General features: G+C 38.0%; 1 protein-coding gene across 2 annotated transcripts in view; it reads left to right on the top strand.

Moving 5' to 3' along the window:
- The window catches only part of NUCKS1 (nuclear casein kinase and cyclin dependent kinase substrate 1), a 34035-nt gene extending 9742 nt beyond the window's left edge, over positions 1 to 24293 (top strand). Inside the window, exons 2-8 of one of the 2 annotated variants that reach the window (XM_039369473.1) lie at positions 5539 to 5588; positions 6934 to 7039; positions 16184 to 16236; positions 16555 to 16704; positions 17573 to 17725; positions 18823 to 18972; positions 19953 to 24293. In XM_039369473.1, coding sequence (XP_039225407.1) covers positions 5539 to 5588; positions 6934 to 7039; positions 16184 to 16236; positions 16555 to 16704; positions 17573 to 17725; positions 18823 to 18972; positions 19953 to 20152 — 862 coding nt within the window. In that variant the 3' untranslated portion in view covers positions 20153 to 24293. The remainder of the gene's footprint in view (positions 1 to 5538; positions 5589 to 6933; positions 7040 to 16183; positions 16237 to 16554; positions 16705 to 17572; positions 17726 to 18822; positions 18973 to 19952) is intronic. The other variant, XM_039369474.1, reaches the window with a different exon arrangement.
- Positions 24294 to 27688: the final 3395 nt, after the last annotated feature.

The following is a 27688-nucleotide window of genomic DNA, read 5'->3' on the forward strand; positions in this document are numbered from 1 at the left end:
AGGTGGCCAAAGTATTTGAGCTTCAGCTGCAGTATCTATTCTCCCAAAGAACAGTCAAGGTTGATTTCCTTTAGAATTGACTGATTTGATCTCTTTGCAGTCCAAGGAACTCTCAAGAGTCTTCTCCAGCACTGCAATTTGAAAGCATCAATTCTTCGGCATTCTGCCTTCCTTATGGTCCCGCTCTCACAGTCATAAATTACTACTGGGAAAACCAAAGCTTTGACTATATAGAACTTTGTCGGCAAGGTGATATCTCTGCCTTTTTGTATGCTGTCTAGGTTTGCTATAGCTTTCCCCTCAAGCAGCAAGTGTCTTTTATGGCTGCAGTCACCGTCTGCAGTGATCTTGGAGCCAAAGAAAATAAAATCTGTCACAGTTTCCATTTAATGTTGAGTTTCAAGCCAACTTTTGTACTCTTTCACCCTCATCAAGAGACTCTTTACTTCCTCTTCACTTTCGGCTATTAGAGTGGTATCATCTGCATATCTGAGATGGTTGGTATTTCTCCCAGCAGTCTTAATTTCAGCTTCTGATTCATCCAGTCCGGCATTTTGCATGATGTGCTCTGCATATAAGTTAAATAAGTATGGGGCAATAGACAACCTTGTTGTATTCCTTTCCCTATTTTGAATCCATCACTTTTTCGATGTCCAGTTCTAACTGTTGCTTCTTGACCCACATAGAGGTTTCTTAGGAGACAGGGTGGTCTGGTATTCACATTTGTTTAAGAGCTTGCCATAGTTTGTTGTGAGTCACACAATCAAAAGCTTTAGCATAGTCAATGAAACAGAAATAGATGTTTTTCTGGAACTCTCTTAATAGAATGTTGGCAATTTGATCTCCAGTTCCTCTACGTCTTCGAAAACCATCTTGTACTTATGGTAATATCAGGTACACATATTGCAGCCTGGTTTGTAGGATTTTGAGCATGACCTTGCTAGCATGTGAAATGAGTGCAGTTGTACCGTAGTTCGAATATTCTTTGACATCACCTCCGCTAGCTTTGTTGTTGGAAATGCTTCCTAAGACCCACTTGACTTCACACTGCAGGATGTCTAGTTCAAGGTCAGCAATCACACCAATTATAGTTATCAGGGACATTAAGATCTTGTATAGTTTTTCTGAGTATTCTTGCCACCTCTTCTTAATCTCTTCTGCTTTTGGTAGGTCTCTACCATTTTGGTCCTTTATCATGTCCATCTTTGAACCAAATGTTCACTTGATATCTCCAATTTTCTTCCAAAGCTAGCTGAAGAAAAGATAAAGCCCTTATCCAGCAACATCAAGCAGTTAAATCTTGAATTTGAATAGCAGGCTAAAATTGATGGAATTAGCTACAATGTAAATTATTTCATATTATGGACTGAGATCTAGGCTGTATAAATTTGTTCTGGTGTGTGAGATTGGGGACTGAAGAGCAACTAATCCCCATGGTGATAATAAGTTTTTGTTTCCAAAAGCAGTTGTTCACTCCTTATCTCTTTAACTTTCTTCTGGATATCCAAATTAATATTTAGAATGAATCAAATAATGTTCAGTCTAGGAAAGAGATCTAACTTTTACCATATATTTCCCACCAGATGAGGGTGGCCACTTGCCTCCTCCCTACTACAGGTAGTTCTTGACTTACTACCACAATTGAGCCCAAGATTCCAGTTGTTAAGTGAGTTTTGCCCCATTTTATGACTTTTCTTGCCACAGTTGTTAAGTGAATCACTGTAGTTGTTAGTAACAGTGTAGTTAAGAGACTCTGGCTTTCCCGTAGACCGCTTGTCGGAAAGTTGCAAAAGTGATCACATGACTCCCGGGATACTGCAACCATCATAAATATCAAATCAATTTGATATTTTGATCATGTGACCATGGGGCTGATGCAATGGTCATAAGTGTGAAAAACACTCATAAGTCAGTGCCGTTGTAAGCTTGATTACTAAGTGAACTCTTGTAAGTTGAGGACTAACTGTATCCCAGAGAAAACAGGTTTGTTTTGAAATGGTTGGTAATTACAAATTAAACTTCTCCCAGAGGTTTTGAGAGCAAGAGGAATCAGAAGATAACAGAGTTGTGAAATGTGTGCACAGCTCATACAAGCTCCAGCATTTCATTTATTGGCTTCTGAAGCAGCATCAACATAAAGTCAACATTATGTAGAAAAAAGATAAAAGAAGCTTAGAAGTAGAAATATAATATACCCACACATCATTGTGCTAAATGCAGATTTTTTAAAAAAGTTGATATTTGATTATTAGCTTTTCACTGTCTTATCCAAATTATACTAGATTTATGAACCATATATTATACACATATGTATATGAGTATGTGGTACATATTGTATTAAAACCTATTTTTAATTTGCCAGCTCTTGATGCTGGAGAAACCATGATCATGTTCCATCATAATTTTATAGTAAGCTTATATAAAAAACCTATCAAATGATTATGATTTTTACATAATATAATTCTTAATACATTTTAAGCACATCAAAATCATAAAAATAGTCTGAACAAGAAGATGCAAATCTTCAATATGAATAATTCTAATAAAAATGTTTAAAAATTATATCTGAGGAGTCAACTACAAATTATGCTGCATTTGAAATTATTTTTATCTTTAAAATTGAGTTGTTTTACTTCAGTAGACCACAAATTGCTTTTGTATTTTCCAGGTTCTTTGCTCAAAAGTCCACCTAGTCTACTACATATGAATATAAATTTAGAAAGAATTGAACATTCTGACACTAAAGAATGGTGGGTGTGAAGAAGACAAACAGTATTTAGACTGAAAATCCCTTATATACACAATTCTATAAGTTCTGACTCTGTAAAATCAAGTGATTTATAATCACTCAGTGGATTGAAGAGCTTAAAATAAGCTTAATGCGGTTTAACAAAGCAAGATCATGCACAACCTCAAAATAAAGTCATGGTTGTGAACATTTGAGTGAGATGATTCTGACCTAATTGCCTCATTCATTGTATCCAAACACTATCCTTTGAAAAATAATTCCTATCCCTAGTTTGTACCATCGTGTATAGGTAGTCCTTGATTTAAAACCATTTGTTCAACCATTGAAAATTACAACAGTATTGAAAAAAGATTTATATCTTGTGCCCAAATTACAGTTCTTGCTACATTCCATGGTCATGTGATCAAAATTCAAATGGCAGCCAGCCTGCACTAAGACTGCAGGGGCACTGAAACTCCCCACATCCCCTATCTCCCTCCTCCCTCAGCTATGCACTTTTGGTCACTCCTGAACAGTGGCCCTTGGCGACTACCCCAGGGTTGGGACTGAAAAGAGGCTTGGGGCCTTCAGCAGTCCTAATCAGCTGCATCCCTGCAGCCAGCCATGTCAGCCCCCTTGTCCAAAGCTTATTCTCCAAATAGTCTGGGAAAGACCAAAAAGTTTCTGAAGAATTGTGAGAATAGGATTGTGCAATTTACACAAGGAAGAAGGCCTGTCAGGGCCAGCAGTTCCCTCAAATATAGCCAGTATACCTCGTGATAGCAAGGGAAAAAACTGGCAAAGGTCATCTGGGTGCAGGAGAATCTGGAGCACCAAGAGGCTATGTGCAGCAACTGTGGCTTTGCACAGAGATGCTGGTGTGGCTTAAAGCAATATTTCTCAGTAGCAGTGCTGGGCTGAAATTAAGACTGGTGGCTGTCTGAGACTGCTGAAAGTGCAGGCCTCTATTTCTGCCCTGTCCCTGGCACCGTTGCCGAGTGCCATAGAGGGCAGTCAAAAAGCATTGATTCTCTCAAACACCCCCCCCCAGACATTCCATGCTCCTATTTAAGACTCACTCAGTGATTCTTAGTTAACCACAACAGTCAGGAGTGCTGAGATTATAATCACTAAGTGATGTGGTCATGTGACTCCTTTATAACAGCATTGTTTAGCAACAGAAATTCCAGTCACAATTGTTGTAAATTGAGAACTACTTTTATGTATCGAAAATATATATCTGGATGGATAAATGATGCTGAACCTCCTAAGTTGACTGAAGTAGAAACTAGCCAAGGTTTTCATGGAAGTGGTTAGAACAGGGGTGTCAAACTCACAATGTCACGTGACGTGTAGTGATGTATTGCAATTTTTTTGCCATTGCTGGTGGCAATGGGGTAGGCGCAGTTTCGCTATGATGCATCCGGCCCACAGGCCAGCAATTTGATACCCCTTGGTTAGAAGGTATATTAAGGAACGAATGAAAATAGTTCTGATGGTAGATGGATTCTGTATCTAGTCCAGAATCTAGTCTTTTGTGGGAAATTACATGTTCTCTCATTCAAGATGCATTCATATAACTTGTACCAAAATACATTCCAGTGTTTTGCCTAAAATTGGATTGTAATTTGATTATACTTAACTTGTTTTTAATGAGAATTATGTATATAATAAGACAGTGAAATGCAGTTACTTGATAAAGTGTCAGATTTGTTTTTTAAATATCACTGGAATTAATGTTACCTGAATTTTGAATATCTGAACTTTGGCCATAGTTTGGGAATATGTATAAAGTATATGAAATTATTTCTTGCCACCTATTATAAATTATAATTCCTTTTACAATGGGTGCATTTATACATCAAAGCAAATCATGTTTTGTTTTAGAACGATCACATTTTTTTCTAGAAAAGAATATTCAAGTGTTTAATATGTGATTTTCACTTCCAACCATATTTGTTTTGAAGATTTAACTGTGATATGAAGTTTGTTGGAATTTTGATATGCAATAGTTCATTCTCTAGCTATATGAAATTAAAATATATATATAATAGTATTTTTGCTTTCTTCAGTTGTTATTTGATTGTCATATTGTTAGACTATGTATAAATATTTTCAAATATTTACTAATCCAGGAATCTTGCTTATGTAAATCGCATGTTTTTTTAATGTTATAACAGTGTTACTAACTGGACCTATAGCATCAGTCAGAGGCAAGCCTTAGCTGCATTATAAACTGTTTCTGTTGATCAACTGCTGGAACTTTAGCCATTTCTGAATATGAAGAGTAATGATAAATGCCATATCACATATTTACTTCCTGCAGGAACTAGGGAATAATCCCTTTATGTCATCTGAATTTCCTGCAAGTCTTCTATCTGGATGAATTTATGGAGGAAAAAAGCTATTAAAATATTCCAAAATGTATGTTTATCTTTATTGACCAAAACTTTTTTTAATTAGTCAAAATCTCAGATGATGGAATTACTGAGTCATGGCAACTGTAATTACCGTAAATGCCGGCGTACAAGGCGACCCGGCGTATAAGACGACCCCCGTCTTTATAGCCGGGCCGCATTCCTAGAACGTCGTCTTATATGCCGGAAACTACCAGTATTTCCGGCGTATAAGACGACTCGGCGTATAAGACGACCCCGTCTTTGGCGCCGATTTCAGCACTCGTGGAAGTCGCCTTATACGCCAGCATTCACGGTATGTTTATGTGCAAAGTTTTCTTTGTATTAAAAATCAGTTCTATATGGTGAAATTTTTCAGTGTTCCAAAATCAATACTTTTTTCTTCTTTTCCAGGAACAGAAAAGTAGTAGACTACTCACAGTTTCAGGAATCAGATGATGCAGGCAAGTATAAATTCCTAAGCAAAAATGTGGAAACTTTTTTACAATTATGAAAAATGATGGGCAACAAATGTTTGAAAAATTGTATATTTTACTAGGAGGCTGTGCTGAAGTGATTCTTTGAGTTGTTTGCCAAGATCTTTTTAGATAAAGCTTCTTAGTTTCTATGATTCTAGAAAGTTTATTCTATTTCCTCAGAAATGGCAATCCATTAACATTTCTGGAACCTATACAATTCATTTCCTTTTTTGGATAGAAAGATGGCATGCTCCACTTCATAATGACTAGAATTGTTATTGTATTTATTAGCAAGGGCAAAACATGGTAAAATTCCATATTATTGTCATCTTTTCAATTATAAATTTTATTAGATTTTTATAAAATAAATAATAATAAAACAAAATATATGTAGCTTAGTGTTGAACTATGGAACCTACGATGCTCTCTGATTTTGGTTCTCCAGTTTATTGTAAGGGTAATTACAACAGAGATTTGCATGCAAGTATTATAATTTTGGCTTATATTTTTAATTATTTTCCTAATGATATCCAACATGGGATTTTTTTTTCACATTTGCCCATATCGGGTCAATATTTTTATATATCATAATTTTAATACACTTTTCAGTCACTCAGTCTGCTCAATCTCAAACTGCCAATTTAAGTATGTCTAAGGTTTTGTTTTGTAGGGTTTTGTCTTGTTTTATTTTGAGTTTGTGGTTTTGTGTGTATGTGGTTTTTTTCTTTGGTTTCAGTCTCAGCATTCTTCACTTTGCCTCCGCTTGCATATGTTATTTTTATCCTTATTTACTTTTGAATATCTTTGTGTTTATTTGAATTCTCTTTAAATAATATAATCTCATAAAAAACCTTGGTCACCTTATTGATGCCGCTGGGTTAAATTTGTAAGATACAATTCCCTAATAGTTCCTCCCAGTTATCTGGATTTCTTCTTCCAGAATTCACAGCAAATTGTGGCTGGAGAATTCATACATCTCAAGTGTATCTGCATTATTGAAGGCTGTTGTGAGATTTTATCTCTCAATGCGATTGGATTGAGTTTTGCTTTCTTGAAGAATTAAGAATTCGCAGTATTCTGTCTAGCTCGCTCACCCACCCACTTATAAATGCAAGAAAATATAGCAAATTTAAAACTACACAAAATAAATAACAGTAGAGAGTACAAAATGCTATTTTAAAAAAACAGCAACCCTGGATTTTCAGTACCTCTGATCAAAATGTAATCATTTGTTTTTATTATAATATATTTAATGATGATTTTTAAGTTAAATTGACAGACTTGGAAATCACTTATTTATCAATTCTGCTTCATCCTGTTTACTGTGTAGATGAAGAATATGGTAGGGATTCAGCCCCTCCAGCAAAAAAAATACGTTCATCACCAAGAGATGCAAAAAATAAGAGGAGGTCTGGAAAAAATTCTCAGGAGGACAGGTAAGCTGGAGATAGTTTTCTAATAGTTAGATTTGGTGTGTGTCATTTGTCTGTGTGCTTGCGTATCTATCTAGAGGTAATACTGTTAGCTTACCTTAAAGACAGTAATTAGAAAGTATGAATCTTATAACAATATTCACTGACCTACAAATTGTGTCCAATTAGAAAGTTTTGGTATTTAAAGCTCTATAACATTGAACATGGAAGGATAGCATGTTCCAGTTGTTGCTAAACCACAGCTGCTAGTTTCCTTTGCTATTGACGATTCTAATAGGTTGCTGGGGGCAAAGTTCAGCAACATCTAGAGAGCATATCATTCTAACCCATGCTTTGTTTTCATGATATCAAAGACCTGCAAAACCATAATACTTTCAGCATATTTTAATATATTATATTAATCTTTTATTTTGGTCTGGATGTAGCTTTAGGGTATTTACTTCTGCACAATTGGATTATTGGATTATTTACACTGTTTTAGAATTGGTGTGTGTACACATAAAAATATAGAAAATGGATGGCAGAAAAAGACCTAGTGGTCCATTGAGTCTGTCCTTTGAAGTTCTTTGTTTCCTTTTTAATTAATTCATTAATTATTTACACACACGCATACACACGCAGCTTTTTTTTTGTAAGAAAAAAGGTGCCGGAACTCAACATCTTGTTAATCTTTTATTTAAAAAATTATACATTCAGTTCTTTACATAAATTTAATTTATTGTATTTAAGGCAAATGTTCATAGTAAATTTTACACTAAAAAGTAAAAAAAGGTTTTCAATTCACTAACGATTTTTTAAAATAAATTATTACAAGTAGTCAATCACGGTACACACACCCACACACATCAGTTGTGTAACAAAATGTTACGGTCGCTGCCTGCAGTAAGCACTCAGCATGTGACATGACCAATCACAAGCCAAGCAGTGCCACAAGCCGAGCAGCACTATCACAACCAGCATGGATGAAGTACGGATTTTTGTTCGATGGACATGTCTTTATCTTTCTATGAAGTAAGACTTTCAAACATTTTTTAACTTCCCTCCTATCAGTTTGAGGTTATGCCCTGTGTTCTTGATGTTTGCTTATATAGAAAATACAGCCTTCTAGAAGCTTATTCGGAATCTTAACATATTTTAGAATTTCAGTTATGTCTCCTCTTCTGTCCTCCAGACTGTACATATTCAGTTCCTCTAATCCAGTGTTTCTCAACCTTGGCAACTTTAAGATGCCTGGACTTCAACTCCCAGAATTCCCCAGCCAGCATGTCTGGCTGGGGAATTCTCCAGCATGGAAGGAATGTAGAATCCACACATGGGTATTAGAAGTCCTCTAGCCCAATCAGACAAAGAATCAAAATTGCTATCCCCCTGCTGGGCTGAACCATGCCCCAGTTTCTTTTTGGTCTCAGCCCAGAAGAGACGTGTGCACTTTGGCTCCCGGTTTGAGAAAAAGACATAGAACAGGTAGTATTTGCCTTACTTTTGCATGGATTCTTCATTCCCTTGGTCAGGTAGTCAGCGCTGGGCTCAGCGCTGAACTAACTGGCTATCAGCTTGTTTCCTTGCCTTTGGCAAATTCGCCCACTGATCGGCACGATCGGCTTAGTTCTTTTATAGCCTCTCCTGGTTCCCTTTGTTTTGTGAATTCTGCCAGTCCCTCTTTGCTTTACTTAATTCTGCCGGTCCCTCTTCTGCTGTTTGCTCACAGATTTGTTTCTTTCGCTTTCACTTCCTTTTTCTACGGGCCGTCGCAGGGGCCATTTTGAAGTTTGCCAGGTGTCCGTTGCTTCCCAGCAGAATTCTATTAAAATTTTGCTGTTCACTCCCTCGGTCAGCGGGGGGGGGGACACCTTCCCTAGAAATTTGAACAGCGAGGGACAGGATTTCCTCACCTTTGCTGGGGGTATAGGGGCTCCTATATCCCCCATTGCATCCCAGGCCCTTTACTTCCAAGATCGCGGACGCCATTTTAAGCCACCATGTGTCTGATAGTGGAAACTCTGGTTTCACTCTTTCTCTTGTTTCATCTTTATTTGTGCATAGAGGGTTCATTGGCATTGATCAATTGCTATCTGTTTTCACACATACAGTGTGAAACACCTTCCAGATCCTACCTGATTGCTCTAACTGTACTACAAGCATTTGGGCTGTTTCTTACATTGCCTGTTCCCACTGTCTGCATCTAGTGGACTGGCAATTGCTGTCCTAGCCGCCACTAAGGGAGACACGAGGGTCACCCATAAAAATAATAATTAAAAAATTAAATAACAATAATAAATAGTTTACAATACAAAACACCAAGGGAAGTGAATAATTGAAACGGGAGAGGGCAGCTCCCCTGACTGGAGCGTGGCTTATAACACCCTGTGTGACTCCGCACTTAACGGCTGGCCGGACTTCGCAAACCTTCGTGCAGGCCTGTACCACCTAGGTGGGCCGTAGCCTCATCTCCTGCAGACCAGGACAGCTTCAGAGATCTTCTGGAAAACTCCTGTTTTTTATTCAAAATGGCGGATAACACCGTTCCACAGGCTTCCACTTCCAGTAGAAATAAACACAAGTCGCCCAACCAAGAAGCGACCGCAAAGGTCAAGGCCAAGACTAAACGGGTCTCTAAGATGGCTGAAAAGCAGGCAGCTAGCAAGCATAGAGTATTGGAAAGACAATTTTCCAAGGCCCAGCAGCGTGCAGCGGAGGCCCAACCTGCCTCTACTCCCTCCTCTTACATCTATGACAGGGGGCCCACGGCCCTCACCCTTGGCACGGGCTTGGTCCCCTGAGCAGGCTCTAGGAGAGGGTCCCTTACTTGGATTCAACCAGGATCACCTTTCTCTTTTTGAGCAGGATCTGAGGATGCAGGTTCAAGATCCAATTCTGGCCACCAAAATAATTTCTCCTTCAGTGGCTGCTGGAGCTCCGGGGAGTTTCTCGATTATGGGTCCTCAGATCCTGTCGGCGTCTTTCACTCCTACGGCGGCAGGGCTCCGGTCCCCGGAGCAGCCTCCATTTATGGTTCAGCTCCAGGCCATGATTGCGCAGACGGTGACTCAAGCAATGGCTGCTTCTGCAAGGGCCATACGATCCCAGGACTGTCAAACTCCCCTCCATCTATGGGAACTGCATGGCCCAGGGATTACGAATTCCCGGATCTGGCCTCACCACCGTATTCTAGTGGCAGCGAGGTATCCAAATATTCTGAGCAGGTCCTCAAAGAGGGACTGTTGTCAGATGACAACACCCTCTCGGAGGCCACTCCCCTGGTAGGTGTGTTCAATCCTTCTTTCTCTTCGCTCTTGCGAAAGGCTGCATCACCGGAAAGGTCGAACCGGTAAAACCCCAAGCGCCCGATCAAGATTCTGACCTCTAACATAGCAGCACGTAGGTTATTTTGGCTCAAGAACTGGCGTGCTGACACCAGGCACAAATGGAAGGTGGCGGCTGCTCCGTATCAGAGTAGTCGTCTCTTTGGTGAGGCCCTCATCCCTTACCTGGTAGAAAACAGGGAAAAGAAGAGAGTACTCTCTCATCTTTCCAAAAGGACTGGCAGGCGTTTTAATCCGTATAACTGCCATCCTTCCTTTTGGGCAGGTTCAGACCAGGCTTCGGGGAGCGTATCTCGGCCCTTTCCAACAGGGCCGGACCGTTCCTCAGACCGCTCCAGCTACAGAGACAGGCCAAAACCTCAATTTCAGAACAAGCGACCATTCCATGGTAGGGGAGGTTGTCCCTTTCGTAGGTCAAATGACTCGGAAAGGACTCCTCCCACAGGCAGCAGACTGGTTTATTATTTCCACAAATGGGAAGAAACCACCACGGACACTTGGGTTCTCACCACCATCAGGGACGGTCTGTCCCTGGAATTCTTAACGCATCCCTCTCGGCGACTAATTGCCTGCCCCCTGTTGCGGAATCCTGTAAAACAGGGTCTTATGAAGGAAGCCATTCACCATTTACTAAACATAGAGGCCATAGAGCAGGTACCATTGGATCAATTGGGACAGGGATTCTATTCCATTCTTTTCATGGTTCCCAAAGCCTTGGGGGGATGGAGAGCGATACTCGATCTCAAGGTCCTAAACTCGTACCTAGTGTATCACAAGTTCAAGATACAGACTCTTCATTCCATCTTGGCCAGCATTCATCAGGGGGATTTCCTGACGTCAGTAGATCTTACAGAAGCATACCTTCATATTCCCATACATCCGGGTCACAGACAGTTCCTCAGATTCAGGTATTCCAACCATCATTACCAATACAAAGCCCTGCCATTCGGCCTATCACCGGCCCCCAGGGTCTTCACCAAAGTCCTGGCGGTTCTTGCCGCACAGCTCAGGTTGGTACCGGTCTGCGTTCAGTGTTACTTGGACGACATCCTAATACAGTCGTCCTCAGCACTGGACGCTCAGTTGGACATGGCAATGACAGTCAAGACGCTTCAGGATCACGGTTTTTTTATCAACTTCCAGAAGAGTCACTTGACTCCAGTAAATTGCCTATTGCACTTAGGCACAATAATAGATACCAACCTGTGCCAAGTTTTCTTATCCCAGGAATGTCAAGTCAGCATACGCACACTGATCATCAAAGTGCATAGGGAAAAACAGGTGACCCTAGCCCTGCTCTCACAGCTGTTGGGGAAACTGATTTCATGCATTGCCATAGTGCCCTGGGCCAGACGGCATACGAGACAGCTCCAGTGGTTTTTGCTCCCCTACCAGAGGCGAGGCGTAGCCTGTTTTCCCCAAAGAGTACGGGTCCCAGCACAGACACTTACATCCCTTCTCTGGTGGCTATCCCCGGCCTTGTCCAAGGGATCCCTTTTCAGAGAACCGATTCGGGTGACCTTGACCACAGACGGCAGTCTATTTGGATGGGGGGCACACCTCCAACTTCAAACCTCAAACAAAATATCAGCTGGCTAGAACTCAGCGCTATACACCTGGCACTTTGATCCTTCCACAGAACGATTGTGGGTTGCCATGTCTTGGTCCTAACGGACAATGTGGCGGCAAAGGCCCACGTAAACAGACAGGGCGGAACTCGATCTCGGGCCCTGATGTCCGAGGCTCAGCTACTAGGATCATGGGCGTAGCAGAACCTTCTTTTCCCTGAAGGCGGAGCACATTTCAGGGGAGGCGAATCAGCAGGCAGATTACCTGAGTCGCTCCATGGTAAATCATTCAGAATGGCACCTGCATCCCCACCTCTTCCAGGAGATCACGCATCGATTTGGTCTACCCACGGTCGACCTCTTTGCTTCTCCAGTGAACGCCCAACTTCCCCGGTTTCTCTCTCAGTTTCCCTTTCAAGGGGCAGAAGGGGCAGATGCCCTCCGCAGTCCTTGGCTGGAGGGACTACTGTATGCTTTCCCATCTTTCCTGCTGATTCCGGCAGTCATCAGAAAGCTGTTGCAGGAGCAAGCGGAGCTGATATTTGCGGCCCCTTACTGGCCGAGGCAACCATGGTTCGTGGATTCGTAAACCTCGCCGTAGCTCCTCCGTGGAGAATTCTTCCAGAGAGGATAATCTTGACACAAGGAGCTATGACATCCAGACCCGCAATGGCTCCAATTAGCCGCCAGGTATCTGAACGCCAGTTCCTGATACAGGGATCTTACACCGCCAGGGTGATATCAATGATTCAGGCTTCGAGTTGGCCGGCGACAAATAGGATTTATGATGCCACCTGGAGAAACGTCTGCCACTGATGTGACCAAAAGAGTTTGCCAATTTGTTCTGTCACTGTTCCGAGGATACTAGAGTATCTTATGGACGGCGTGGATATGGGCTGAGCACCCAGCACTATCCGCAAGCAAGTGGCGGCGCTCTCCATAGTGTTCACCTATGCCGATTCTGTTCCATTGTCTCATCACTCTAGGGACTGATCCTTTATCAAGGGGGTTGCAAACAGCAAGCCTCCTGTGGTCCATCGTTATCCCACCTGGGAGTTACCCCAGGTTTTACGAGCTTTTACAGGATCCCCCTTCGAACCCATCAGATCTTGTGATCTTCGTTTCTTGTCTCATAAGGTGGCCTTCTTGGTGGCAATCACATCGGCAAGGCGTGTGTTTGGAACTGGCAGCTCTTTCCATTAGGAAGGACTTGTGTACCTTTCAGCATGACAGGGTGGTGCTCCGATTGGACCCCTTGTTCATCCCCAAGGTAAACACGCTGTTTCATCGAGCACAGGAGATCGTGTTGCCAGACTTTTGTCCAAAACCCTCACATGTCCTGGATGTGTGCAGGGCGCTGCAATATTACCTTGAGAGGACTGCTTTTCGTAAGTCTGAGGCTTTTTTTGTCTCCTTCCGTATGGGGTCCAAAGGTCAGAAGGTTTCTTCTACTATTGCCTGGTGGATTAAGGCCTTCATTACAGAGGCATACCAAGTTTGTTCCTTGCCAGTTCCAGGTCGTCTGATGGCTCATTCCACGTGCAGTGCTTCCACGTCTGCTTCTATAGTTGACATCTGTAGGGCGGCGACATGGTCGTCTCCTTCCCCTTTCATCCGTCATTATAAGCTCGACAAATTTGCTTCTGCAGAGGCCTCTTTCGGTGTCGACATTTGACGGTCTGCGTCCCACTCGTGGGGTGATATAGCTCTGGTGTGTCCCATGCATGGATTCTACATTCCTTCCATGCTAGAGAAGAGGCGTTGACTTACCTGAACGCCTTTTCTCAGCATGAGGAATGTAGAATCCACTCCCTCCCTTTAAATTTCGCAGTCAGGTCAGTGTTAGCAGTCCGGGAGCCAACACATCACACAATCATTGGCTTCGCCCTTTTCGAAACTGGGACATGGTCTGGCCCAGCAGGGGCGTGGCAACTTTGATTCTTTGGTCTGATTGGGCTAGATGACGTCTAATACCCATGCGTGGATTCTACATTCCTCATGCTGAGAAAAGGCTTTCAGGTAAGACAACGCCCCTTGTGGGAGTTGAAGTACACACCTCATAAAGTTGTCAAGGTTGAGAAACACTGCTCTAATCTCTCCTGATACGTTTTGTCCCTCAGACCATGCACCATTTTGTTACCTATCTCTGGACTTAACTCAATCTTATCAATACCTTTTTTAAGTGAGATATCAGAACTGGACACGGTATTCCAAATGGGGACTGACTAAAGCCCTATGTAGCATGATTAGGATCTAATATAATATACATATAATATAATTATATATTTTAATTATATTGTGAGACTAGGCAATTAAAATTTCAATAGATGGAGTGATTGCCTAGATCAGTGGTTCTCAACCTTTTTAATGCCGCGACTCCTAACCGGTCGTAAGTCGAGGACTACTCAACCGGTCGTAAGTCGAGGACTACTCAACTGGTGCAGCACCATTTGCAGAATGGGACTTTTGGCAGGCTCAGCAGGGCAGAGACAGCCTGGACAATTCCTATTGGCTTTTGAAAGCCAATAGAATTAGAATAAAAAGGAATAGCACAGCTAAGGAAAAGGGGGAAAAAATGGTGGACTGCGTTTGGCGACCCCCGTGAAATGGTCGTTCGACCCCAAATGGGGTCCCGACCCAGAGGTTGAGAACCACTGGCCTAGATGTACATTCAGAGAATAAACACTAAAGAGGAAGTATAGCAGACAAGAATTTTCTATGTATTTAAGGGAGAAAATAATATTCACCTATTGAATTATAGTACCACCTAAAATAAACATAATAATTCCATTTTCTGGTTTACTATGCACAACATTTTAAGAGGTATTAAAGATAACAGACATTGTTGTTATTCTCATCCTCTTTTCCCACCACTGTTCTGCATATTGTCTGTTTGAAATAATCATTTTAAGGATGAAAATACAGTAGTTGGACAATGTATTTGGATGCTTCTAGAATTATTCATTCTGTTCTATTTTTCTTACTATAAGCAGAAGAGCTGGCAGTCCAAAATCATTTGGCACCACTTAAATATGAAAATAATCCAAAAGAAAATCACTTAGCAACAGAAATTTGGGGTTCAATTGTGGTTGTAAGTCAGAAATTACCTGTACTGATGAATAGAAAAATATTTAATGAGCTTACAACAATGGAGGGAACTGATGCTGTGTATTGCCAGCTTTCTCCATACTCAGTGCAAGGTTTTAAGCTTAACTTTTTCCATTCCACAGTATATAAGTACAAGATCTAGGAACCATAATGGATATGAAAATTTTGTATAAAGTTTATAATGCTTGCCCAAACAAAATTTTATTAAAGTATGTTCCTTCCACTTCCATCAGGGAAGATGAAGGAGGAAACACTTATAATATTCAAATGTGTAAATAGTTGAGAAAGCAGAGAAGTCATGGTGAAGTTGAGGAATTAAAATTGACTGAAACTAGGATGATTGCAGACAGCTCAGATTTGTGGACTGACAGTTTTCCAGTCAGGGAAAGGGATGTGAAGAATCATTGGCATGTTGGTATGGCATTTTACTGAACCATCTTAACAGAATAGTTTACCAAGATCATGTATTCTTTTTCTGATTTTAAGTCATGGGAAAAGTGAATGTTAAGCACTTCCTTTCTTTTGTTGTCCTAAATTTAAAAAATGTAAAACTGGTAGTGCGCATAAGATTCACACTTGGAACTTCTTGAATAAGACAGTGAGTATAATTAACCAGTGGAACAGCTTACCCCCAGAAATAGTGGGGGCTCCGTCACTGGTGATTTTTATAAGAAGAGACTAGACATTCACCTGTCTGAGATGGTATAGGTTCTTCTGCTTGAGCAAAAGGCTGGACTAGAAGACCTCCAAGGTCCCTTCCAGTTCTGTTCTATTCTAAGATCTAAATAGCTGCAGTTTAATGTTTGACTGGCATTCCTAAATTGATTTTTTTCAGAAGTTATTAAAACTTTTGCTTTCTCTGTAAATCAGACTTTATTGAGAAAGCTGTGACGTTGATGAACTTCAGAGAAATAGACCCTTAGTACTGAGATTTCACAGTTAAGCTGCAAGTTTTCTTCATTATCCTATTTGGCATCCTAAAAGAGTGATAGAATTGAAAACTAGCTTACTATTGATTAATCAGTAAAATTAATAAAATAATAACATTCTGTACTATGGACATTAGCCAATTTAGTTGCTTCTCTGGGATGTAATAACAGCATAGTGATCTTTCTGGAAATAATTTAAAAATGTTTTCCTTTTTATAGTGAAGATTCAGAAAAAGACATGAAGACAAAGAGAGATGATTCACATTCGGCAGGTAATTAGACCATTTTTGTAAATTGATGGCAGTTTGATCAAAATATGTAATCAATGATTTCACTGTTAACTGTTGCCTGAAACTTTTAATGCTTTCTAGTTTAAATCATCTACTTATTGCTGATATGTGGAATTAATATTTTAATAGTGCCATATGATTTGTTTCCATATAGCAGAGAGGTGCTGCATTCTTCAACGCTGAGCATAGCCATCGTATTTAGGGATGTTGGGAATAATCACAACCTTCCCATGGCTGCTACAGCCAATTTCTAAGAATATTTCCATTATTATTATTATTCTATCATTTTTTTTCTTTCAGATGAAGATTTTGGCAGTGAGGATGATATAGGAGCAGATGATGGTAAAGCTGACAGTGACTATGAAAGTTCTCAAAAGAACAAAAAAGGAAAAAAAGTGAAGCCTGAGAAGAACAAAAGAGCTGCTTCCAGATCTAGAAAAAGGGCTGCAGGTAATGTCTTCTGATGATGTTATTTAAAAAAATAAAAATAATTTAATACTTATGTAATACGTGATTGATAGACAATTTCAGGTAATGTTTCATTAAATCTTAATTAAATCTTAAATAAATTGGAATTTAAATAACAAATTTGTAATGTAATTTAAATAACTAATTTGAAGTACAGTAACCATTTATGTGTATGAAAGCTGGTAAAATCAGAACTAAATCAAGTTGTTTCTTGGTCTGAGGCATGTTGAAGATAAACAAAAATATTTCATAACATACAGATGAATATAATAAAATTTAGTCTATATGTTGCCTGTTTTGTTTATCTTGAAGTCTCCCCCCACTGTTTTGGTTCTGATTTACGTATCTTAATTTTTACTTGTTTATATTTTCCTATAAAGCTTTGCTTAGTTCAAAAAGCCAATTGAAGGAGATGAAAGTAGATCAAGAGTAACAATTATCTTCCGCTTTTGATTTATAGTATAATGTGGATGACAATAGATGCTGTATGTTACTAGGAATATTTTGCATCAAAATCTATTCAGAATAATTACAAATTGCAAGCTATTAGATATAGGTAGCATTCAGCTCTACTCCATTGTGGAAAGATGGACTTTTATTTCTAACGTATATGCCGGCGTATAAGACGACCCCCGTCTTTATCGCCGAGTCGCCTTCCTAGAACGTCGTCTTATACGTCGGAAACTACCAGTATTTCCGGCGTATAAGACGACTCGGCGTATAAGACAGCGTATTAGTGCTTCCGGAAGTCGTCTTATACGCCAGCATATACGGTACCTATTTATTTCTACCTAAGTTGGAAATGTATATAGAACAATCAATATTTAGTGATTTTCTGATTTTATAACAGAGGATAGTGAGGATGAGAAAGAAGATCACAAAAATGTGCGTCAGCAGCGGCAAGCAGCATCCAAAGCCGCATCCAAGCAGAGAGAAATGCTAATGGATGATGTGGGCAGTGAGGAGGAAGATCAGGAAGAGGAAGAGGCATCATTTCAGGAAAGTAAGTGACATTCAGAGGCGCATATATAGATAAATGAAAAGTAGGAATGAATTGTCAGTCTGCAGCCATGTCTGATGTGTCCATGTTAATTGTTCAGACAACCAAACTTGATATTTCATCTTCTTAAATATGACATGCATTTCATTGTTGATATACTCCATGTCCACATGATTATTGGCAGCAAAGAAGATTAAAAATATGCTATCCCTAAAATTCGGGACATAAAAACTTTTCAGACCATGGCAACTTTTTAGGTAATATTCTGCTAGAAAAATGCAAAGAATATAAAAATGCCACTCATCACTGTTTTACCTTCAGCACTGGGCAATAGTCTGAACAGTCTTAATTTTATTACAAGTACCATCTTATCTGGTTTCATGATACAGTGAAAGGCTTCAAATCTTTATCTTCACAGTTAGAATAAACCGTAAGTTTAAAAATGAATTTGTGTTAAAATATCTACAGTACAGCTTTCTAACTTGTCTGTTGTATAAATTGACAGACGCTCTAAATGGTGAAAGGTGGGGAGCCATGAGAAATTTGCAGTGAATGTATCAAACAGAAACTCAGTGAATCTGTGAACTGATGAACTAGAATCATGGAAACCTGGATTCAAACCCTGGAAGTCTGTTTTAGGAAGAGTAAGATGCTCTGTTTCATATATAATAAGTTACTGCTATTGACTGCAGAGGGCACTTCTACAACTTGCTACAAGATGGAAGACCGTATTGAACAAAAAAGGAATCATGACAGGCTGGGAAGGGCTTTGATGTAGGACCTACAACAGCTGGTATAAAAATGGTCAGGCTTTGAGCCTTAATTACTTTTGAGGGAAGGAGAAATTTGCCTATGCAACTGCTATTTTAAATAATAATTCTACTTATCACAAGCTCTAAAGCAGATTTACATGAGGAAATACTGAGGCACAGAAGTCGTGATTTCTCCAAGTTCTAGCAAGTGTGTTACAGGATATAGAAGCCAAGAATACTGACTCCTATCTCTTGATCAACCTACCAGACTCTCTCCCTCATTCTGTCTCTCTTCCAAGTGAACAAGAACAGCTCTTAGAGACATTTCATTCCTCTCTCTCTGCACAGAAGATTCTGGCAGCGATGAAGACTTCCTTGTGGAAGATGATGATGATAGTGACTATGGCAGTTCTAAAAAGAAGAATAAAAAAGTGGCTAAGAAATCCAAACCAGAAAGGAAAGAAAAGAAAATGCCTAAACCAAGACTAAAGGCTACAGGTGAGCTTAGCTTGCTTCCAAAGTTCTTATTTTACATCCATTTAGAATAACAGAATGAAATGTATTGTTTGCAGCTACTTATATTTTCTCAGCTCTTCCTCTTGTGTGTGCTTAGAAGGATGTGAATCAAATTCTCAATGTTAAATCCAGATTTGTGGGTGGTATAATCAAATAGGCTACTAAAAATTCATTTGTGGATTATTCCTTTTTCAAAGAATCAGAATTCTGATTGAATTTGGATAGGATTCTTCTGATGTTATCATTGTTAGTATTATGTTCAGACCACTTGCCAGTGCTGATTAAAACAAGTGATATTAGTGACTTTTAGACCCAACAAGTAGTAGTATTTCATTCTATTTGAAGAGAACAGTATTGTTTATTTTGACATGTACAGATACCTACAGAACTACATATATTTTCAAATATACAATACTTCTTTGGTTACATGTTGCTTATTAGAAATTGCATTCCAGCTTGGGTGAAAAAATGTATAGGAGACTTGTATTTTACTTCCTACCCACATATCTATTTAACCTCAAAAATGTCTGTTGCCTTCTGTATTTACAGTAGAACAACCTATTGTAGCAAAATTGCTTTCATTACTATCTTTTTGCTGCTAATGGTTATAGAGAATTGGAAGGCAAACATTGTCAACTGATACTTAGTGTCAAAAATTTACTCACAGGCTATCTGTACTTTACTATTAAAATATAGATAATAAGAGCTCAAATTGATTCTTTGCTAAATAAGAATCCTGCATGTTTTCATAATAGTACTGGCTGTGTTCAAGAGTTAATGTGTTTTATTGGATTAGAAAGCAGTATTTAGAGTTGCTTTGGATAGCGAGATGGGCAGCATTATAAATTTAATAAATGAATAAATTTAATAAATAAAAACCCCTTTGATTTGGGGTATGGGTCTCTTAAAACATGTGATGTAATAATAAAATATTTTACTATTGTTTTGATGCTTTTCTTCAGTTACACCTAGTCCAGTAAAGGGCAAAGGAAAGGGAGGTCGGTCCACAGCTTCAAAGACATCAAAAGAAAAAACCCCATCCCCCAAAGATGATGATGATGAACCTGAAAGTCCTCCACAAAAGAAGAAATCAATTAGTCCACCTCCAGACAAATCTGGGGATGAAGGGTCTGAAGATGAAGTCCCATCTGGTGAAGATTAAACAGTGGTGTGGGAGAGAAACTTTTTTGAGAGAGAGTAAGGAAAAGAGGATATACTTAGGGGTAGAACATGGTTTTGGTTGTGGCTTAACTATTGGGCTGTGAATGCCACTTTTATTTTAGTTGTTTTAATAGTACGATCCTTATATTTTGTTTTTTAAAGAAAACCTTTATGTTTTGATGTCACAGTCTCTATTGGCCATTCCGTTCTCCCCAACAAATCTGAAAGCCATTTAGATTTAAATTAACAGCTAACTAAAGATATATTTTTGAAAGCTTACTACAGCTGTTAAGCAATAAGATTGAAGCTGACATTTGGAGATCATTGTTAACAAATAGATTTTCCAAAGCTGAGAAGGCAATTTGCTTAATTGAATCTAAAACCAATAGATTATTGCATATAGCATTTTTGTTGGCATAAACCCTCCTTTATACCTGAATTATTTTGAATTCTACTAAGCATTGCAAGTTTTAGCATTCTAAATCTTTTAGCTTCCACAGTTTAACTTAGTGGCCAAGGTTATTTTAGTAACAATTTAATCTGATCTGTTCTAGGCTTTGAGAAGATCATACCTGTTCATACCATTTATATTCTTTATTAGGATAACATTTCCATTGGCCAAAATGTATTAATATTCTTCCAGCTTATTCTGAAATTTCTGTGCTTTTTCTGCTTTCTTTCCATAAAGTTTGATTTCATTAAGAAATTCTGGAAGCTGGAATAACTGCTTTAAAATTTCTGAGCAATGCACTGAATGAGTGATTACACAGTATCCTTTTCAACCACTGGGTATTGATTTAAATATATTTCCCTTCATATTTCACAAAGTTAGAATACTCTGCTTCTACAACATAATTTGTTTTTTACCATACCCTTCACTGTTTACTTCCCTTTCTGGAAAGTGAGTGCTGTTTCACAACCAGGCCTTGTGTTTGGTTCGCAGAAGCCAGATACCCAGGCTAAACAAGAAACAGGGTGTAAACTGGAAGACATGGTTGATACAACAACAATCCTGCCATAATTAACTTTTTAGTATCTCTGCTTATATACTGTAATATTTCTGCTTATATATTGTAAATTTCTAAAAAGCCAAGTGGGTAGCAACCCCAAAAATATTCTCTTCGTAGACTAAGTCTACCCAATAAGTATGACAAAGCCAAAGTGAAAGTGAAGCATAATTCTGGTTTTCTCTTTTTCACATGCACATACCTACAAACCCAACAAAGTATAATTTGCCTTTCAAAAATATTTTGTTTTGTTTTTTTCTTTAATTTAAAACACATAGACTTATGTCTATGATTGTTTCACATATATAACTGGGTTGTTTTGGCAAAATAATACACTCATCCTGGTTTGTAGAGATAGCTTTGATCTAGATATTGGTTTAATAATTTTTGAAGAATATCTAGAAAGTGAAAAAGCTTTGAGTTTCTCCTTGGACAGAAACTAATCTGGGTGGAGTAATTTTTGCCAATTTAATTAAAATTTAAATGTTGAATGTTTATAGCTAAGTATTATGTCTGAATTCTGAGTTCAAAACAGACTTATCCCATCCTACAAGTTAAATACTTGGTGACCTAGTATTTAGCTCATCCAAATGTACAGGTATTAGAGTTATTACCTTTTAATTATTATGATCAGCCAGCAAGATATTTCAATCAATATATTTTTACTGCTGATTCAGATTTTTTATACAATATTCATTTTTTTTCTTTCTGTGCTTTCGCTAACAGATACAACCATGTGTAATAAGAATTGGGTTGCCATTTGGGTTCTTCCTCTGTTTTTCTTACAGATAAATGATGGCAATTGGATTTCTTAAGCCTAAATCAAATGCTGTGCTTTCACTGATCTTTGCATTTAACTCCTGGACAAAAATATTTTCAAGGTTCCTGAAATCTCTTAATTCAGATAGTAGTTGTTTGGCCTTTTTCCATTTGATAAACAATCCAGAGACTGAATATTAATTTTCCCCTTACTGTTCACATAACAGCAGCAAAGTAATGTTTTAAATATTTCATTCTATTTTGCAATTTTCTGTCTCTCTGTGCATATTGCTTTTATGTGAGGTATTCTAGGGATTCAATAGCTATATCAGTTTATTACTTTGTTCCATAGAACAAGTGTTGCCAGATAAACAAATAGGTATATTCCATGGTGCGCTAATCACACTATATTGGTTGCATCCTGGGAATGGCAGGTTTTTTGTCGTAGTTTAATTAAGTATTTCTTGCATTTGCTGAAAAACCAAAAGCAAATATGTTTAGTGTATCTAAGTTATTGCTTCATATATAAGTGTGATCGCAACAGGGGTATAAATAAAATTTCAGTAAAGTTTTTAGAGGTGTGTGTTTACACCTTACCTTTGAGGCCTGAGCAGGTAATGGTGGCTATAATACTGAAGAAATAACTTGCACACCGTAAAAGGATAATATTTAGATACACTGTTTGTGATGACTTCTCTTTGATATAATAATCTAGCACAGATCAAACAAAATGCAGGGCCATAATGACTGGTTTGATCTGATGTTAAAAAAATCATGTTGAAATATATTGGGGGGAAAGAAAGAAATGTATATGCATTTGGTTGGTTGATGTGATATAAATGTTGATTATACTCAATTGTAATTGCCTGCACCAAATACTGAAACTGTTAATACTTTTAGACTGATTTTTAAAGCATTACCCAAGTATATGAGACAGCTTAACTAGAGCTAAGGAAGAAAAAATGCTATAACATGCTGGAAATTTATGAGCTGTAGAAATTGGTGCTTTTGCTTTATGTAATTTTTCTGTGGAGTGTTTATTTTTTATAACAAATCATAATGTTGACACATGATTTTATAAAATAAAAGGAAATCGATTCCCATGATTTTAGGTATTTGGTAAATCATGTTAGTATTTGGGGAGGGAGATTTAATTCTTTCCCCCTTTCAATTAACTTCATTAAATGACTGCATCTAAATGGCTCGGCCTCAACCTTGGTCATACTGTTACTGAAATTCTCCTTTTCCACCATCACTACCCCCACCCCCTCAATTTCAGTTGGAATCTGGAATTAACTCCTCTTGTGTGAAATGCACAGTGTAAAAGCTAGGTATGGGTATACGTGTAATGATTTTCAGGGCCCAGGATTTATAAACAAAACTAAGCTGACGTTGGCTTGAGTATCTCTTCCCACTTTCTTTCTTCAGTTTACTGCTTCGCTGAAGAACTTACACTTCATTATTTTCTGTTAAAATCTCTTCTAACTTTTAAAGCAAGTGCTTCTCTATTTTGAGTCCATTAAAGCGTTCACTACATTTTGATTTGATGTATTAACCTTTTTTTAAAAAGATTATTGACCCACATGTGCTGTTCAAAACAGTAGAAAATGGAATGGTTTCATCAGTTAAAGCATGTCTGGTATGATTGTAAAATACCATTGTGCATACATTTTATATACCTGGATAGGGATTTTTTAATTGAGAATACAGAACATAAACTTGCTATAGCTATAGTCTGGATAAAAACCCTTCAAGTATCTTGTATGAGTGGAAATGAAAGCGCATGTGTGTACACATGCATGGGTGTCAGTCTGACAACTTAATGTGTGTTAGAAATTTGTGGTTTATTGCTGGAGAAGCAATTATTACAGAAATTGTATATAAGAGTTTTACATAATTTGTTTATCAGGAACATGGCACAGTTAAACTCTAACAGTTCCCACGTTTTAGAAAGAGACAAATGAGCAAGTGCTCTTTGTATCAGATAGAAATTGATGGAATTAAATACAGTGGATATTTGTCTTGGAATTAACTATTTTGATGGGTTCTAAGTCTGTCTGGATTATTGGAAAGCATACATTCAAATGCGGTACCAAGGCCACCAGTCATGATAAATAACCAATAACCATTGTCAGTCTGGTGACATTGAAATCTGCTGCATGGTACTAAGGGTCAGTTGAATGTAACAGTAATGCTTTATATAAAAATGAATTTTAAAAGGGAGGGGGGGGTTGAAGTGAACATGATATTGTTAACCATGTTCGTGAATTATAGATGCAACATGCATTGGTAGAATTGTGTGACAGTCTTTCGTGCTACTTAATTTTACATATTCCAGTCTCTGTATGTACTTGCAATTTAAAAAAAAAAAAAAAAGTTCCTGCCTTGCTTTTTATTGGAGGGTTCCCAGGACTGCATATCAGTTATTGAGCTCTGTTTTAAATATGTGTACCCTTGGCTTGTATTTTGTATTAAAAGAGAACATGGAAAAGAACCCTTTATTGTTCAGCATGTTGGAATTGTGTCCCCCTTATTTTCTCTCTCCTCTCTCTCTCTCTCTCTCTCTCTCTCTCTCTCTCTCTCTCTCTCTCTCTCTCTCTCTCTCTCTCTCTTTCCCATTTTTGTTTTGTTTTTGTTTGTTTTTGTTTTTTGAATATATTCAGCAACTTCTTCTGTATGTTTTTTTCTTTTGTAAACTTTTTGGTTTTGTTTAAAAATGGCTTTATAAAGGGGCTTTTATAACCCATACCAATGCCTTCTGTGTTTCTTCCGCTCTTTACTGTATATGCCAGCCTACCCCAATTTGGCACTATCTATGCAAATTGTATTTCAGTTACTATAATTCCCAATATGTGGTCATGCCGAGTAAGGAATTATGAAACTGGTAGTCTAATACATTTGGAGGACACCATTTTGGGGTGGGCTAGTATATGCCAAGTATCAATTTGTTTCTCAAAATCAGTAACATTCTACAAGTTGTGTATTAACACTTATTTTTGTTTAAGGCTTTTTGATAATTCATTTGAGCTATTGAATTCAAAACTTGGGCAACCAGTTGACTATAACTATAAAATTATAAATTTGCCCATGGGATCACATGATCCTAATCAGAAAAAGTGTATCAAACTGAAATTGTAGTAAAGCATTAACTGACACAGTGGCATATTGACCAGACTTGGGGATTAACACTATTGAAAAAATATATTTCAATAAATATGTAAAAAATGTAAAATAATAGAATTCCCCAAATATTTTACTAGCGTTTTTTCATTGATGTTTTGAATAGATGGAATTTAAATTGTCCAAAGGGAAAACTAAATGACTATTATGGGAGGCAAAGCAACCCACTGCAAATGGAAAACATTAAATTCTTGTTAAAAGTCACAGAATTGTTTTTGCGATAGAAACTACAAGATTTTATGAATCTGAGAACACTTGCTTTGCTTATAATTTATAGTATTCAAATGTTTCAATTTTTTGAACTTTAAAATGAAAAATTCTGACTCAATAACAGGTTTGGCTTTCAATAATACTCTTTTAGTTCTTTAAGTAACATATTTGGATACAAGCCATTTGTTTTTAACAATTTCTTTTACAATCATACTGCTGTTTCTTAACAGAATTATCTTGAAAAGTAGATCTCAAAATGCTCTACAAGCATTTTGTATCCATAATCAATCATGTCTTTGTGTGTTATATGCAAACATAGAGGCTAAGGGTTGTCACAACATGATGTTATCAGAATGGAAAGATGGCTATTTTGTTTTTTGAAGTAACACAATTGGTTTACAGAAGCACCAGTTAAGGGAGTATTTTGCTTCTTAAAACTCTATCCCAAAACACGAAAATCTATTCCCTTTGGAAGTACATTTCTGTGGATAACCTGAACTCTGTATTTTTTGTGCATTTTTATTTTATTTTAGCACATAATTAAAAGTGCAACCAAGCAAAAAATAAAAGAATGTTAAGATTTACAAGCGGTCCAAAACAGCAAGATTTTTCAATCATTAGATTAGTACTATATATAAGATAATGTTGCTATATAATCATTTAATTGTTTTTAAAGGAAGATCAATAATACTTAGCAAAGACAACTTACATGATAAAAACCCTCAATTACAATAAGCAATAGGAGTTTCTGTCTAAATTTACTCTTATAATGAATCAGGCAAAAATCTAATATTTTAAATCCTTGTATTAAGGAAAATCCAAATTTAGGATGTTGTACAAGTCCATTTGTGGAATTATACATAAAAGTAGTTTCTAGATTAAATTCTTCATGAGGCTTGTTTGTTAAAGATGAAGTTATTTTTGTCATTGATCCATACTTCCACAGCTTACTCTGCTAATCTAAAGGAGGAATTATATGTACCTTTAAAAGCACACAGTATCCTGGCAGTTGTTGTCATATTCATAGCTAAACTTGTATACTTTGTGGAAATATAAAGCTTTGTTAAGCCTAGCAGAAAAATGGCAAGGAAGAACAGTTAATATTTGCTTTATACAGAGCTGAATTATCTTTCAAAATTGTTGAGATCTATGAGATTGCTGCCAAGTATGAAAAACTGTTCAAACCTGATTTATTGCATTTTCAGATTTTTTATATGAGTTATTTATTCTGGTAATCAATATTTGAGTAATTTATCAACCAAAGAAAGTAAATAATTTTAGCAACTATATTCATTTATGCGCAGTAAATTAGATGCTTATCTTACATTTGCATTATTGCATATCATTTGTTCTTTTTACATTGTATTTCCATAAGAACTTACAAATTAGCTGCAATAGATGTTCTGAATTTTGGGTTACAAATATAAATAGTCACAGGTTATGACAGCAATTGGGATACGATAGGAATTTCTGTCTCTAAGCAATGCGGCCAAAGTACAATGTCATGTAATCACATTGTTTAGTGATGGCAATTCCACGGTCCTGATTGCTATCGTAATCCAAGGACTATGGGTCATTGAGCAGAAAGATGTGGAAGTCCCAGGCAAGCAGGCCAGTGGGTGAGAGCTGTGGGCAGGGAGGGTGCTAGGGGTGGGTATTATGGAATGTGGTTGGGTGAAAAAGCATCAGGAGTGACTTACTGCTGGTTTTCCTATTGACTTTGTGGAAAGTTGGCAGGGAGCATTAGCTCACTGTGACATAATCACAAGCTGGGCACTTGAGTAGCCAGATCATGATCACATGACTATGGTGAGACTGATGGCCAGTACTCTGAGGAATGGTGATAAGTCCTCCTTTAGAAACATTGCAACTGAATAGTCACTGAACCAGTGGTCATAACCCAAGAACTGCCTGTAATCAAATCTGGGAGGATTCCACAACTGTGGCAAGAAAGTTCGTAAAATTAGGCAAAAACTCACTTAACAAATGTCTCACTTAGCAACAGAAATTTGAGGTTCAAATGTGATTGTAAGTCAACTACCTGTATACAAATTATTGGGTGACCTGAAGATCTGGGGTATCGGGACTGAAAAATTCCCTTATGATGGATATTTGCCCATACTGTTGATGTTTAGGCCTTCTATTGCTGGGTATTTGGAGACTTTTCATATTCTGGCTATTGTGTGCGCCCACCCCTTGGGAGCTAGTCAGGGTTCGTTGATTGTGGGGACAAAAACAAGCTTGGTTAGATGTTTCCTCATCCCAGTTGTCCCCTTGGGGGATGACCTGATCACAAGGGATGTTTACTCTGCGCTGCAGACAGTATGTCAGCATCTGGCACGGGAGCATCAGGCCCGGGCAGAGGGGGTGGGCCAATTATG

Source organism: Crotalus tigris, unplaced genomic scaffold, assembly GCF_016545835.1.
Source record: "Crotalus tigris isolate CLP2741 ecotype Arizona unplaced genomic scaffold, ASM1654583v1 scf7180000021131.477146, whole genome shotgun sequence".
NCBI classification, from domain to species: domain Eukaryota; kingdom Metazoa; phylum Chordata; class Lepidosauria; order Squamata; family Viperidae; genus Crotalus; species Crotalus tigris.